General features: G+C 40.5%; 1 protein-coding gene across 11 annotated transcripts in view; it reads right to left on the bottom strand.

Annotated features, from left to right (window-relative positions):
• Window positions 1-16,290, bottom strand: part of nrxn2a (neurexin 2a) — a 129,577-nt gene that overhangs the window by 60,560 nt on the left and 52,727 nt on the right. For 6 of the 11 annotated variants that reach the window (XM_024803949.2, XM_024803954.2, XM_024803950.2 and 3 more), the window contains 6 exons: window positions 14,360-14,386; window positions 8,881-9,000; window positions 8,412-8,793; window positions 7,168-7,358; window positions 6,767-6,940; window positions 3,542-3,661 (listed from right to left, as the gene is read on the bottom strand). In XM_024803949.2, coding sequence (XP_024659717.1) covers window positions 3,542-3,661; window positions 6,767-6,940; window positions 7,168-7,358; window positions 8,412-8,793; window positions 8,881-9,000; window positions 14,360-14,386 — 1,014 coding nt within the window. The remainder of the gene's footprint in view (window positions 1-3,541; window positions 3,662-6,766; window positions 6,941-7,167; window positions 7,359-8,411; window positions 8,794-8,880; window positions 9,001-14,359; window positions 14,387-16,290) is intronic. The other 5 variants (XM_024803958.2, XM_024803951.2, XM_024803955.2 and 2 more) reach the window with 1 other exon arrangement.

Below are 16,290 nucleotides of genomic sequence, written 5' to 3'. Positions count from 1 at the left end.
TGCTATGGTTATGTAAAGCCATGTCAGGTGGAATTTCATGTGCTAGTTCAGTGTGCGGGGGGCTTACTGTACGTCGGCTGGCAGAGTTTGACGAGGTGGGAGGACACAGAAGATTAGAGAAGAACATGGGGGAAGAGTCACGTTTAGTTAAAATAAACGGTTGTCCATTGAGCAATTGAACATTGTATTATTAATGTCACGCCATTTTTTTTTTTACTGTGTTTTCTTTTTTTTAAAATAAAGTTTAAATACAATGTTTAGACTGTGGTTGTTATGACAGAAATTTTTACTGAATTTTACTTGACATTAGCACAAGTTGAAAATGCTCACATAGAGTACATGTTTCCATGCACTCTGTCTCCACACACACACACACACACACACGTAATGAATATGCCAAAACAATTATCTGCCACTGCAGAGGTTAACCAATAATTACAGACTCCATATGTTTACAGAAAGAAACGTTAAAAATTGAGCGCAGTGCATCATTCTAAGTGATTTTGGTGATAAAACAATGACCTAGAGATAATTAGCCCAGATGTTTATAGCAGACTTGGTAAATTGCTCACTTTATATGAATATCAATGTACTGAGGCACAAGCTAACTGAGAAAAAATGAGTTGTCTGACAAGCCTCCAGACTTCTCCAACTTTGTTTCTTATGAATCCCCTCTTGGAAAAAAAAAAACCACAAAAAAACAAAAAAACAAATCTGATCAGTAAAGCACACCAGTCGTCTTTCTCTTTAATGGTTGTTTCTTGGAATATATAGCTGACCTTCTGCGCTGGTGCACAGATGCAGCAGACAAAGGTGGGAGGAGTAGATCTGGCTTTAATGATGGCGAGATAAACAAAGCAGCAGATTGTGGTTTGGATGAGACAGGCTTTACCATTTAATACTGATGATTACAAAAGACGGTCCTGCCTACGTGTTTGTTTGTGTATTCACATTATAGTCACATTTCCATTAGTTTTAATGACTTCAATGATGGATCAATGTGAGGTATGAGGCTTGTTATTTCCTCCGAGTTGGACTGATGTATTGGTTTGACCTTTGATATTGGCCAGCGATGCCATTTACCACCCGCATGATTGAGAGCCCTCCCTGAACACTGCTAGATGAAAACCCAAAACGCTGCAATGAAATTCTTTTTCCCCCCCCTTTTGTTGCTGAAAATGTTATTATTGCCGCTATCTAAAAAGTGTCTCTTTCACGCCTTTTACAATTACAGGAATACATTTCAGATAAGTGAACACAGAAAATTTGTGGGATAGAGAAATGAAAGATCTGAAACATTTTCTGTTGGCAGCTTCTGTCCTGAAAATCAAAACACACTGACAGAACCACACTGATGCATCCGACAGCTAGATCACGGAGTGCTTGCCTCTGTTGCAGGCTAACAAATATTGCTGTAAATGCACTCATGTCTGCAACACTCAGAAAAAGATGGTGTGAAGATTTAGCCGTAGGCAGCCATTTGAAATTCCAGCTCAGATGATGTGATGTGCATGAGACAAACTGCAATTACAGAAAAATATTGAAATTCCACTGGAGATGGTCTCTATCTGATGCTGGGAGGGGTTTTATCATGCGTCCTTTGAACATTTTGTCGATTGCCATAATGTCTCATGACTGGAATCCTTTCCAAGGTTAATAAAGATCAACAATTTGTTTTTGCTGTTGTTGTTTATGTAAGCGGACATGCTGTTTGCTTTGACAAGCCACGGCCGACTAGAAGTATTATCTGTGTGGAAAGGGAATCAACACAAATATCTGCAGTTCTAATGGATGAAAGAAGGAGGAGGAAGAAAAAGAAGAAAAAACCAACTCTTTAGAATCATTTATGTGACATGGAAAATGCAAGAATTTTTTTAACTTGCCGTATCAAATTAAGTTGTTTGATTAAGGGCTAATAATGCTGTGAACTACCAAGTAAATACAGGAGCAGTATTGCTGATACCAATACTAACACTACTCCTTTTAACTTATAATGGCAGTATATGTAAATGCGCCTGTCTATAAAACACTTACATTTGCTACAGGCTATAAATAAAACATAGTGCATGGTAAAGGTATAGTTTTTTTATTTAAAAAATATTTATTTAACACAATCCAGTGGCCTGCATAACGAACTTAGAGGATAGAAACAAAGTATCGATCCAATCACACTAGTATCGATCCGATACCAATACCACCTTTGGTATTGATGCAATCAATATTTTCATTAGGTCCAATTCAAGCCTTTATTGAACAACAAATTCCTGCCTGTTCAAATGAAGTTACTGCAGAAACACTAAAAAGCATCAGCATATCAATCTGTAATACTAAGACATGCTGTAGCAGGTATTCAAACAGACTATATTCATATTTAAAATGACAATATCGTTTGAACTTTCACAAATCGGCGCAGTTATCCCGCTCCGTGACGTAGCACATTTAGATGTAAAACATAAAGCCTACAGTGGACAAACTACTGATTTTCAGATCTGTAGGCAATGACAGGAAGCACATTTGGCTGTGTATTTGTTAAAACTAGAAACTGTGGGAACAAGTGAAAGAAGAAGGCTGCTTGATGATATTAAGGTAAAGCCGGATAATCACCTACTCGAAAAAACACCTTATTTAGTGAGCTAAGCGCTCCACTTATGCTACACTCAGTGTAAACAGCCAACAGAAATTCGTTTATAATGATAATTGATGAGATGTGTTTTCCTACAATGTGAAGCTTCCCCTTACAAATTTGGCTTTCTTACACTCAGTGTTATTGCAAATTATCCTCTCACACTCGCCCTACAGCTTTCATAGCACATTGTCCTTTTCTTGCTTTAAACAACACACACCAGCACATTTGGATAATGATTACCGCAAAGACGTTTCTTTGTTACTCTAAATGCCTCTCCAGCAAATGAAGCCTAACTCACCCTGACCGATGAGCTCGAGGGGTATCGGGGGGGCTCCTGGTAAAAGTCGGGTCTTTTATATTTGATGTCGAGGGCCCTTTATAGTGAAAGCAGCAATCAGATGAGAAGTTTGAAATGCGGTGCTATAACTTTGTTATGCACAATTACAGCACAATCGGCCCATTGAGTTAGAAATGTAATATATTACCATGCTTTCAAATGTAGGCACAATATATGCAAATTTTCATATTCACATGGTTTTTGACTAATAGGAATAATAGAGTCTTATTGTTATTCGCTTAAAATAGCTACAATATACAATGGAGGTTTGATTATTACATCATTATTGGAGTGATGACATGAATCCTTAGTTTCCGCTACTACCTTACAGAGCAGCTGGTTTCATTTTATTAAGGGCAATCCCACAATTAACAGCCTCATTAATGAATTTTGCACATCTTTTCTTTCTTCCTGTAATCTTTTTAAAGCTCTAAAATCCAGTGACTCCATGAAAAAATGCCGTTGGCTATTCTTTTGAAAACAAATCATTTTCTTTGGCCAATTATTTGACTCTACGATCTGATCAGTAACATCTCAATCAGACTTTTCCCTGTGAGGTATAATACAGCTGCACTTACGGTCACTGCAGAAAGGCCCCCCGTAGGTGGTCATGGTGCAGTCACATGAGAAGCCCTCCCACAGCTGCAGGCACACTCCCTGGTGGTGGCAGGAGTCCTCTGTGCAGGTGGTGCTGGGACCTGCAGGGTATTTACAGCAGATTTACCAGCTGTTTTTCTGCCCCCACTTATTTTATTCACACATCTTCAATTCTAGCCTACCGGAATAAATAACATACAGCAAAAGTAACAAGCTGTGGTAAGCCAGTTTGATTTGGGGCACTTCTGCACAGCAGCAGCCATAGCTCTACAAAAAAGCCATACTGTCAGTAAAACGTTGCCCGTTTTTCTTCTCATCCTTGTCCTTGTTGCCATCTGCTCATGACTGGGTATCTTTTTTGCTTGTATACAACAGCACGCTGACTGTGATGTCTTTCCGATTGCTCTTTTACACATGTAGGTCAGCGTAGGACCGTTACCACTTAACACTGAGCACCAAGGCAGCCTGTGTGAATGTAACTGTAAACTTTTGACTAAAGTCAAGGAAATTTTAGATAAAACATCCATATTTTTTTATCTGATCCAGTGTGCTTAATTTTAGTTAACTTAAGCACACAATCTAGTTAACAACACAAAGAATTAAAGGTTATGTTGCGTATCAACTTTATCTGTGTGTTTGCACCGCCGAGACCGCCTTAATTCTTCTGCACCACCAAACCACATTTTTAACACCAAAGTCAGTCCAATATAATTACTCTTACTCATAAAAATCATGTTCATAACACACAATAGCTATCAGCTGCCGATCTGTTAAAGTTTTCAAATGTATCTGACTCTGTAAGTCCAACAAGCTTCACCCTAGTTGCTGTACAAAAGCTGTACGATATGGATTACTGTGTTGCAGATACAGAAGACTAATTTTCCCTTGAGGACACCCTCTAGATCCAGGATGGGCAATTAATTTTCCCACAGGGCAATCCACATGGGAAACTAGGACTGTTGTGGATGGCTGCACCACTAAGACAAACTGAATTCTGCTCTGTATTGAGTTTCTCTCTTTATTAGCTTATTGGTGCGCTCACAACAATCCGACTTTCTTATGTGGCCATTCGGGAAAACGAATTGCCCACATCTGCGTAGATAACGGCATCAAGCACGTGCACGTGCTTGGTAGTTTTCAGAGTCCTGTCCATCCAAATGAATTGTTAGTAAAACCTGAGCAGATGTATAAGAGTTCACTTAAAACTGAAGTTTTAACACACAATGGTAACACTGAAAATGTACTTAAATGGTTCAAACCCTGGATATGGATATTAAGAGTATAACAATTCACCAACTGTAGAGGGAAGGTATAACAAAACAAGGAAACCATCTTTTGACCGCAGGCCTAATGGCTTAATCACGATTGCAAGCATTTTCACAGTTGGCTTTTTATGTGAACAATCTGCAGAGAGTACAGCTTTTACCAGCGTTTTAGTTTTCGAATCGTTACAAGCCAATAGTACACGCACTCCATGTGGACTGACAACAGAAAATGTTTCTGAATCTTTATGTCAAAGGCTGAGAGAACCTTAATGCTAAAGATCAGAGCAGTTGAAGATCACTAGGAGCTGAACTAGATTCAACAATTCATTGAAAAACACATGCATGTTTAACTTAGGCCTGTCGTACTTGAGGCCAGACAGAATGTACTTTACCTGTTCAAACCCATCCGATGCTTCACAAAATAAACAATGTTGTGGATAACTATCAGCTTCATCCTCTTCACTTTACTCAGTGTTTCTTAAATAGAGCTATTGCAGCATGAATAACATTGCTGTCATGGACCAGTGGATGCTATAGACTGTGTGGAGGAGGACCCAAAGGCCGATGTGTGAAAGTGAACCGTACTGAACTGAAAGCAACCGGTTTTTTGGCTGTTTGCAAAATCAAAAAGGGGAAAACAGAAAACTATAAGCTACTAGAAAACACACAGGGGCTAAGAGACACTTCGGCAAAGGGAACAGATGCTCTGACGAAGACATTATTATATAGCTACGCACAGAAGGGCAATCAGGGAAATGGAAACAGCTGGGGAAAACAAGACACAGCTGAACTAAACCACAGAGGATGAGACAAGGGATGAAAAACTAAAAGCAACTGACTGGACTGACACAAGAGGATGAAACACTAAGGGAAAACGAAACTCTAAAGAAAATCAGTGACTAGGGAAAAGCCAAAAACATTGTAAAATAAACAAAAAAGAAACCAATATCAAATAGAAAATAAAACTTGAAAAGTCTAAGATCTCACAAACACTGTTCAAGTGACCCAGGACCGTGACAAGTGATTTTTCAGGATCAGAATTGATTGATACTTTCACCCACGAACAAAAACGAGATGAAAATTTCCAGGGGAGGTGAGATCCAATCGAGATCCAATGCTCCCCTTTAAGACAATGTGTGATGTGGGAGAAGTTGGGAAACGATCCAGGTAAATAATATCCATTTGTGGATATTATAAGTGTGGAACAACTCTCACAACAGCAAACTTTAACTGAAACTTAATCGACTTTAGATTTAGTCCACAATAATACAAACAAAAATTCAAAAATTAAGACTAAAACTGAATGAAAATGTTCCGCTAAAATTAACACAGCAGCAAAGTCAATAACAAAAAAATTGAGAAAACTCAAAAATGTATTGAATCAAGTTCACATGACACTTTTGAGTTTTCTGGTCCCCCCCCCCCCCCCCAATCAGAGGAAGATTAATAATAATAACTAATTCACAACTGGGCCACAATCATTTTACACCAACTGAAGCTCCTCACCGGTAACTAATAAATGGTGCAAAACTGACAGAGAAAAATGTCTGACCTTCTCCAAGCGTCACCACCAGTTCAAGTACATATACAGCATACATCTATTCTGTCACATCCAGGTCGGCCTTTGTTAAGTAATGGCTACCTTATTTGAGATTTTTTGTGACTATTTAGCCTTGGCAGAACTGTCCACTCTGCTGAGTGTTTTCTTGTTAGAGGTCCATAAAAGCAGCTGAATGTCTTTACTGCTGCATGACAGTATTGCACGTTAGATTAGGTTGAAAGGAAATAATAATACACAGAACAACAAAGATGTTTCAGGCCCTAACAAATGAGGTGTGATTAATTTTCAGCTACCTGCTCCCCTCTTTTCAGGAGTACCACCTGTGAAGTACAATGAAATCAGAACACCGAATGATTCACAGGTGTTTCACATGTCCTCACCTCCACAGCCGTGCTCCACCTCCCCCACTTTGTGTAGGGCATCTGCTAGGAGGTCAGGGAGTCTTCCATTCAAGTCCACAGATGCCAGGCAGCCCTTGTATCCTTCCCGGGATGCTATTAGCCTGGGCAAGCTGCTGTACATGCTCTTCCCAACACCTCCAATGTACAGCTCCCCTTTAAGATAGAGGAATTGATCAGGAGGAAATTTGGCCAGAAAAAACATTTTCCGTATCCAAGTGCTTGCTAGTGCATGCACTGAACCACTCCGAAAAACAGCACGTTTTACACATGTACACACTTTAAATTTTGCAATATAGTGTTTTCTTCAGAGCAAATGTCAACAAAATTGACTATTAAGCATTAGTTTCTGCCACAAGTACCAACTATATCTTTAGTAATACCTTTCAAATCCAGGTTGCGGGCTCCATTGGAGTGCTGGGTGACAGTGCGGGAATCAATCTTGAGGATGTGCACATTGTTGCTGTCACGGGAAATCATCACATTGTGCCACTGGTTGTCATTTAGTGGCTTGTCAGAGTTTCCCTTCATTAGTGACGGCCCATTTCCCAAGTCAAAAACATAATGGATGTACCTGCACGACAACACAAATGTTTACAAACGCCATTTCCTATCTATAATTATTTCTTCACATGCCACATGCCACCAGCAACTCAGCAATACCACCTTTACGTAGCAAGCGGATAAGTAAAAACCGCCCGTGTGCGTGACTTTTATACGATTAAAGCGTGGTTCAAATTACTCCAGTGTCATGCGTGGCGATGCAGCTGTGCACACTTCTGTCTGCCAATCTGTTTTGTGGTTCTATTTCTGCCGGGCCTCAAACTACTCGAACATATTCAAGTATTTTGTTTATGTTCAAACAAATAACAGTGAATTTATGTAAACACAGAAGGTAATGCTTTAGGCACACCAATATGTTGACATTAAATTTTATCATTTAAAGGACACACTGTCAAAAACGACATCTTGCTTAAATCAAAGTAAAGCAACATCCATGAATAAGCTGCTACACTTCACACATAACACCGAGCAGCCGGAAAACTATGACAGAAGTGTTGGAAACCATTTTTTTTGTCTGTGTTGTCTGCCTGAGCTTCTGCTGCAGGCTCCAGAGCTGAACAAGGCTTCCCGCTGACTAATTGCTTACTGGGAAGAAAGTCTGTGCAAGGTCTGACAGTGGGAAGATACAATTGTTGCTTTGCTTGCTCTGTTTTAACGACCTTTCTCTGCGATTCTCTCTGCAACAAAAATTATTTACGATGAATAAAACATTTGAAACGTATTTGAGATGGTGTCAAAGTGCCAAAATGTGCTTGAGTACGGGAACGAGTGTGACTTTTTTGAACTTGCGCTGCCTCTCTGTGCTCGACTCCCTTTAACAGAATTATTTATAATGAACAAATGATTTTAAAGCCATTTGGTATCTCTCTGCAGTGCTGCGGGGTGATGGATTCAAGATATGAATTATGATTAGGTAATTTCGAGGCCAGGAAATAAGAAAAGCTCCCGTTCGTGCTTTATTTTTCCAAGACAAATACTGTTTGGTTGGAATACAGTGAATGAAAAAATAAACCCCTTTTTCAGATTTCTTCATCACACATGTATATTAGACGCTAGTACTTACCCTTTGACTAGCTCCACCACAATGAAGTCACTTCCATCTCCTGAGTTGTAAAGGATCAGCCCGTCGGGGCTAGTGGTCTTGAACTGAAAGAAGAGGTGCATGGAGGCGTAGGCCTGTAGAGTGGAAAAAGCCAAGTAGCTGGCCTGTGTTAGGAAAGTTACAGGATTGGCAACAATGTGCCTCATGCCAAACCGAGCATTCAGCTCGCAGTAGGAGATGTCTCCATTCTTGCACTGGTCCAAATAGAGCATCCCATTGAAGGAGAGGGCTTGCAAATGTCCGATGAAGTTGGAAGGCACCACAGAGATGAAACGGCGCTCGCTCATGATCCCCGTCTCGATGTTGTTGAACTCCAGGCGGGTGTGGGCGCCGGTCATGTGGCCTAAGTAACAAAGCATTCTTTTTCAACTGAAAAACATTTCAGTATCTGTGCCTTTTTTCTACTATAGCCACTTTCTCCCTACTATACCTTCCACAGTCACGTTGTCTACAGAGAGCTGCAAGTTCTTCCCACGCCGTACCACTTTCACTGTGTGCCACTCGTTGTCATTCAGCTTCTCGCCTACAAGGAGTATCTCTGGTCCCTTGCCTAAGAGGAAGAAAGCGTCAAGTGACAATCATACCACATGAGCTCAGTGTACAAGCCTTCGACACAAAGCACTCAACATTTGAAGCACTCTCAGGGTGCATGCATTCATTTACTTATCACTCACACACAAAGCCACAAACCAGCAAGCAATAATTTGCATTTATTCAATACGCAATAATATGGGAAATGAGACAAAGAAACAGCTACAAAAGAGCCCATTCAAATCCGAATGTTTAAAATGTACTGCATGACACAGCTGCGCGTTCTCTGTGTAGGGTCATTTGGGTGATGTCTGTTGGTGGAAACATGTTGAGGCCATGCAGTATCTGGAGCCCTGTCTCAAACACGGAGCTTTAAGTTCCTGAATTTCTGCACTATCCTGAGCCTTTTTCAGTGGTTTCAAAATAGGTCACAGTGCAGAAGCTTGCCACTGCAGCACCGTCATCCCAAATCAGTGCCTATATGCAACAGGCCGACACGGCAGTTCAAAGGAGTTCTGACATCGCTTGGGAAACTAATTGGCCATGCCTAAGCTGACTGCGCCTTTAGGGGTTTGTCTGTCTAATTGAGCTCAGGGTGCAGGAGAATTACAGGGGACGTACAGAGGGCAATAAATGGAAAACATCAACTGGTTTCCGAACACTTCACTGTTTCATCCTCAGGGAAATAAAATGGTGACTGGAGACTTTGTCCAGAGCTGCATATCAAGTGTCTTCACAGCACACTGCATCATTTCACCGTCACCCTGCTGAATATTGACTACGCACACCAGAAAGATCAATCTCATCAAATCCCGCTCGCTGTATATTTGATGGCTTCGCTTAGATAATGAAAAACACACAACTTGCTGGATTCACGTCCAACACAAAAAACCCGAGAAATGTTTATCTTGTAAGTGACTATCATGATAGCAGAGGTACAGACGAGATTTGCTGTAATGAAAGAGGCAACAGCGGAATGCAAGACAGTACGGACTATTCGGCTTATCTGTGTTTCTGCATGGGGACCTCACCTGCTATCTAATGTCAGCATATGAAGCCAAACACAATAATATCAAAATAGAACAACAAAGTCAAATTTCTTGCAAGCACAAAACAAGAATTTCTCAATATTTTACACATAAAATTCAGTTTATATCATTATTACAATTGGATAGATCAAGACCCAAAGTGGTGATACTACAAGTGCAATACTGAACATGCTTTCAATCATATCATCATTTTAAAATTACACTCAGGCCACTCTTCTTGTTGTTGCAGTTGCCCTACATCTGTTGCTGTTGTGCACATTTGCACAACATCGTGTTAGTTCCGAGAAATCGCTTAGGGGTGAACTAAAGTCTGGGCATCCTTCACAAACAGTGTTAAATGCAATTAAAGGGGCTATGCACACGTTCATTAAGTATGTAAAACAGTACAGGTACAACCAGTAATGACTATTTTTCTAGCAAGAACAATTTCTCTTTGTCTGTTGTTTCCACTGGGATGTATTTCGACAACACAACTACCCAGTTACAATACAATACAATACAACTTTATTCCAGAGGTTTTAATCAGCTGAGGGTGACACAATAAATAACAGCATGCAAGCCCATGCTGTAGCGAGTTATCGATCAAAAAGGGAGGCCTGCCCTGGAGCTTACCCTGCTCTGTCACCTTTTATGACTGTAATGGGGAGGACTGCTTACTGAACTGAGCGTTATGTTCAACACGAGATCTCAAGACCTGTCGCTAACAATCGAGGCCATCTGAAAAATGTAAAGAGGGCAGAGAGCAAAGGCCTCGCCCCCCGTCCCTCTCCCAACTTATTTTTAAGCAACTGGAGGAGTCCCCCCCTGCTGGCCATTTTAAAGAATGCAGCTTTAAAAGTGACCTATTGTGCTAATTTACAACTCAGCGTAAAGTACTTTTGCACACCTCACAGTTCAAAATTAATCCTGGTTCTTCTGATACTGGGTGTTGGTACAGCATCTTAGTTCATACTGTCTGAAACAACTTTAAGATGATCCTACTTTTAACCCATCTTTTATAAAGCATCCACAGAATAAGGGCAATGGCATCAGTGGTCCTGGCCCCTTATTGAAATCCAATAGTGTGGTTGCTATAGCAGTGAGGTGGGATGTTAGCTCATATAGCTTGATTATGGATACAGTTTAAAAATGAACAATGAATGAATGATCCATGGGTGTGGAGTCAGAAAGAAGCTTACCGGTTCACTGCAGCGAATAGTTTAAATAGTTGCAGCAGGGTAAGTAATGTATATAACAATAAATAATGAATGTTGTCTCTCAATACTTTTAAATAAAGAAGCAGCATTTTAAATGTATATTTTATGATAGAAAGAGTTATCTGTAACACTGCAGAGTGGATCAAAATGGTGGAATAGAAAAGTGTATTCACCACAGACATCTGATTGTAAACCCTTTGAAATCGGTCTGCCTTTCAAAAGCTTGAAAGAAAGGTCCATATTGTCCATTCTGATCCCCAGCTGTATTTGAGTGATGCTTTCAATAATAACTTCAAAGGCTCGGTGGAGTTATACAGGTCAGACTCATGAGTGAGCTGAGACTATGGCTGCAGGATTTGCGTCTTAATAATAATAATAATAATAGATTGGATTTATATAGCGCTTTTCAAGGCACCCAAAGCGCTTTACAATACCACTATTCATTCACTCTAGCATTCATACACTGGTGGAGGCAAGCTACGGTTGTAGCCACAGCTGCCCTGGGGCAGACTGACAGAAGCGAGGCTGCCATATCGCGCCATCGGCCCCTCTGGCCAACACCAGTAGGCGGTAGGGTAAAGTGTCTTGCCCAAGGACACAACGACCAGGACAGAGAGCCCAGGGATCGAACCGGCGACCTTCCGGTTACAGATACGCTTCCCAACCCCCTGAGCCACGGTCGCCCCGTAATAAAAAGCAAATTTGTCGAACAAATGCCTCATTTCAAAAGTGTGCGCACCACGCTTTCCCAGACTCCATATAATTAATCAAGAACACTGCAGCAACATTTGTTCTTACAGCGATTACCCTCCCACTGTGTATCCAGTTGTGGACAGTTTCCAAGCAGCTGTTGCAGATGGGCTTTCCTCCCAGATTCCTTTGGAAGTAAGCTACATTTGAAAGACACCTTGCCTGAGAAATTCCGATTTCTCAGGCAATTCCGATTTGCCTGAGAAATAATTTGCCTGCAGTCAAGTTAGAAGGTAGTCCATCAAAGCGGGGAAAACAAATGTATTTAAAAAAGTACATAACCCAAACTGTACGGTAGCGCTGTTTTTGGTGATTAGTGTCTTAATAATTTAAGCAGGTAGTTCTGCAGTTTAAAACTCTGTGTACATCTTGTAATATTGAATAACCATTAGGAAGCCATTCATTGCCACATGTGCCCAGTTAAGCTATTTTAGAGGCAACTGATGCAGGATACAAGCAGTTTAATGAATACAGAAGACACAAATAAAGTGGACAATGCACAATGTTATAATGCCATCTGCTGGTAGAGAAGGAGAATTTCCAGGGCAGATATCTGATGAAGATAATAGATAGGCAGGCAATGCTCAATGCATTTTTCTCTGCTAAGCTTTCTTTGCATAAGGTTTCATCTGTATATTTTCCACTGAGTGCAACAAATCATTTAAAGTGGATTATAAACCGCTTTTATGCAGGTGAGATAGCACACAGGCACCTAGTTTCCATTCAACCATCCACACACATAAAACCAGACACACAAACACACATTAATGCACACATTTTACTCACCTCGCACAGAGAAAAACAATATAATTGATTCAATATAACGAGCAGTTCAATAATTTCATACATGTGCAGTAAATCTGTGTACAACTGTATTGTAAAAGCTGTTAAAACCTGCACCTAACTGACTGCGGGTTATCGATTCTTTACTTACCTGGGATTCACTGTCAAATATATTTGAGAGTACACAAAGAGTTGTCTTTATCAGAGTATCTACCTCTCGTGATTTTAAATGCATAATAATTGGCAATAGGGCGGCTTTTCTGCGAATCGTTTTCTAACACGAACACCGAGAGGTTTTTATTCTGAAGTATCAAAGAATTATTCATACATGAGGGGTGGGAACAAGCTTTCAGTCCGCACTCAATTATAGTGATAACTTTTATAAGCATTCATAAGCCTCCTCTGTATACGATGATCTAAATCAGAGAGCCGCTCACCTCTCCACCGGCAATAGCGTTTATCTGTTTCTCACACCGCTGTAGTCTGAACCCAAACTTAAATTGCCTGTCTATCGGGTGAGAGCAACAATCTGCATCATAAATTCCAGCATCACTGCGGTGCGACCTGAACTCCCACTCCACTTCACAAGAGCAGAAAAAACCAGCAAATCTATTCCGTTAATCCAGGGGAAAATCTTACTTTCAGTATTCATTTTCCTTTGGGTCAGCTGAATTATTAAAAGACCCTGTAGCTTCATGAAAATGTTTTTTTTCTTCTTTTTGGATAGATTCTCATCTTTATTGCCATTTTTTAGCTTATGTTTTCAGTTCATTTTCAACATTTATTTCATTTATTGCCCTGTACTTTATGGCAAACAGTCAACGATGTGCAATCAAAACGTTTATTGATGAAAAGAGCAATCTGTTAATCTGTTAATGAGGCATTGGTAATCAGAGTAAAAGGAGATGGGGTATTGAAAAGATATTTAAACATGGAACATGTTTCGTGACAGTTACTCTAATAAAAAGGTGTCCAGAGCTGCGAATTGTCTGCACCAATCTGTATCTATTTTTACACATTTTAGCCAAAACAAGTCATTGATTTTCTGAAGCTCTGCTATTGATCTGATTTCATTCTAACCTTTAAGTTTATCTCAGCTCTGTCACTGCAGTCTGATTACTCCTAATAAAGCAGTTGTTTTTTTTCCCTAAAATGAAATTGAGACACTGATTTTCCCACTAAAGACAATTACGGGTTATATTTTAACTGCACCCAATTATCAGCTATGTGAGCAAATTAGTCAGAGGCAGATGAATGGCAGACTCATTGGCAGCCCAACAGCAGACTATTGTATGTCAAAAATAGCTACATATGATTACAGCATCATTACACTGAAAATGTGTCTAATTTGAATTGGTAGATTTCATGACAACAGGATCCCAATTATATTCAACTGTACAGCTGCGTGCCACAGTGAAGTCTCACTCATGTTCTTATCTTTATACTGATGCTTGTGAGGAAGATAACAGCAATAGTAAACAAAGACAATTGTGTGGCAGAATAAATGAATTATATTCTCTTTCATGTGGGAGCAGAGGCACAGAGCATGTTCCTAAATCATGGTACAGTAAATAAAATCATAATCATAGGAGACACTTACTGAGATTACAGCCTATCCTGATACAATCTGGTGAGAGAGAGAGTGAGATGGTGAGATTAAAAGAAAAAAAAAGAGAGAACAGCACAAGAGGAGATCATTTCACATCCTTCAAGGTACATTCTGCAGACAATTCAGTGCTTTTCAGAGCCCACCATCCGGGGACAGCCTGAAGAGTCTAAACCGCCACCTTCCTCTCTGAGGAAGAAAAAAGGAACGGTGAGTGAAAGGGAAAAAAAAATTCCCAGCATGTGTCTGGCACCGCTGGAAATACAAGACACCCGGTCAAAGTTGGGATCAATGAGAGTTTTATGGACAATAAAAGTAGAGGTGCAGTGAAGTTATTTTTAGCATCCATACCGGCTCTGCTACGACTGCTTAGGTTAAGAATCGGCAGGATTTATCTGTTTCAGATAACACGACTGATCGCTCCACCTACATCTGCTTTGGGGTAATTCGGCAAACTCACACTGCTGTGAGGAAAATTGTCAGATAACAAAATTGGAAAATGAAACTCGTATTAGATTTGAGTGTCTCACGAGGAGATAATTATGCTGATTTTAACATGAGAAACATGAAAACCTTTCTCTGAGAATAGACACAGAGAACAGGTGGCTACTGAACAATAAACAGTCACAGACGTCACTGAGGCTGAATTTGCAGTCAGCGACAAGTAACCTGTACACCACTGAGATATATGATCAGGAAATAGTTGTTGAAGCTAGGTTAAGAGGAGAAGTGATGATCAAGCTTCATGCCAAGAAAGAGTACTTCAGAGGCGATTTTTGCTTTGAGAGTGTTGATGAAGAAGCATAGAGAAGGTCAGAAGGAATTGCACTGCATCTTTCAGGATAGAGCATATGATATGATACGGTAGAAAGTATATGTTAGGGTGCCAAGAGTGGAGGTGTGGTACTGCAAGGGGAAAACAGGAGCGGGAGAGAAATTTCAGAGGGTGGTGCAGGACATGTATGAGGACAGTGGTGAGGTGTGCAACTGATGTGACAGATGGGTTTTTAAGGTGGGGGTAGGATTATATCAGGGATCACCTCTGAGGCCCTTGTTGATTGTAATGGTAACTTGGTAACTTCGATGTTCACAGATAACACCGTGATCTGTAGTGAGAGTAGGGTGCAGTTGGAAAAGAGCCTGGGGAGGTGGAGGTATGCTCTGGAGAGAAGAGTAATGAAAGTCAGTAGAACAAATAAACGAAGAAAGAATAAATGTGAGTGAGTGAGAGAGGGGTAATAGTGAAGAAGCAAGGAGTAAAGATATCAAGGTGTATGAGTGTCTGAGGCCAACTATTCATAGAAACACTAAACAAGTCAGGTCAAGAAAAGAGAGTGGATGGAGACCAGTATCAGGCGTGATTTGTGACAGAATATAGCAGCATGAGTGAAAGGGAAGGTTTGCAAGACGATAGTGAGACCTGCTATGGTGTGTGGTTTGGAGACGGTGGCACTGACAATAAAAGACAGGAGGTCGAGCTGGAGGTGGCTGAGCTGAAGATGCTATTTTCATCGGGAGTGACCAGGATGGACAGTATTAGAAATGAGTATATGAGGGAGACAGTTCAAGTCGAGAAGCAAAAGTTAGAGAGGCTAGGTTGAGATGGTTTGGACGTGTGCAGAGGAGGGACAGTGGATTGGACAAAAGTTGTTAAATATGGAGCTGGCAGGAGGGAGGAAAAAGAGGAAGACAACAAAGGTTGTGTGACAGAGGATGGGGTGAGACGGAGGCAGTGGGGACCCCTAAAGGGAGCAGCTTAAAGAAGAAGAGCCTGTGCAATCTAATATATGAGAGGTTAATCAACTAGTAGTCCGTAGATGTAATACATTATAAGTATATTCTTCATGACTGTGCTTTTTTATGCACAAATTATTGTCGTTTATTAAATCTGGTAGGCTAATGCACCTCTACTGAAAAAGCCCAAC

Source organism: Maylandia zebra, linkage group LG10, assembly GCF_041146795.1.
Source record: "Maylandia zebra isolate NMK-2024a linkage group LG10, Mzebra_GT3a, whole genome shotgun sequence".
NCBI lineage: Eukaryota > Metazoa > Chordata > Actinopteri > Cichliformes > Cichlidae > Maylandia > Maylandia zebra.
Note: the sequence above shows the minus strand (reverse complement) of the source record. Positions and strands in the feature narration are given on the sequence as shown.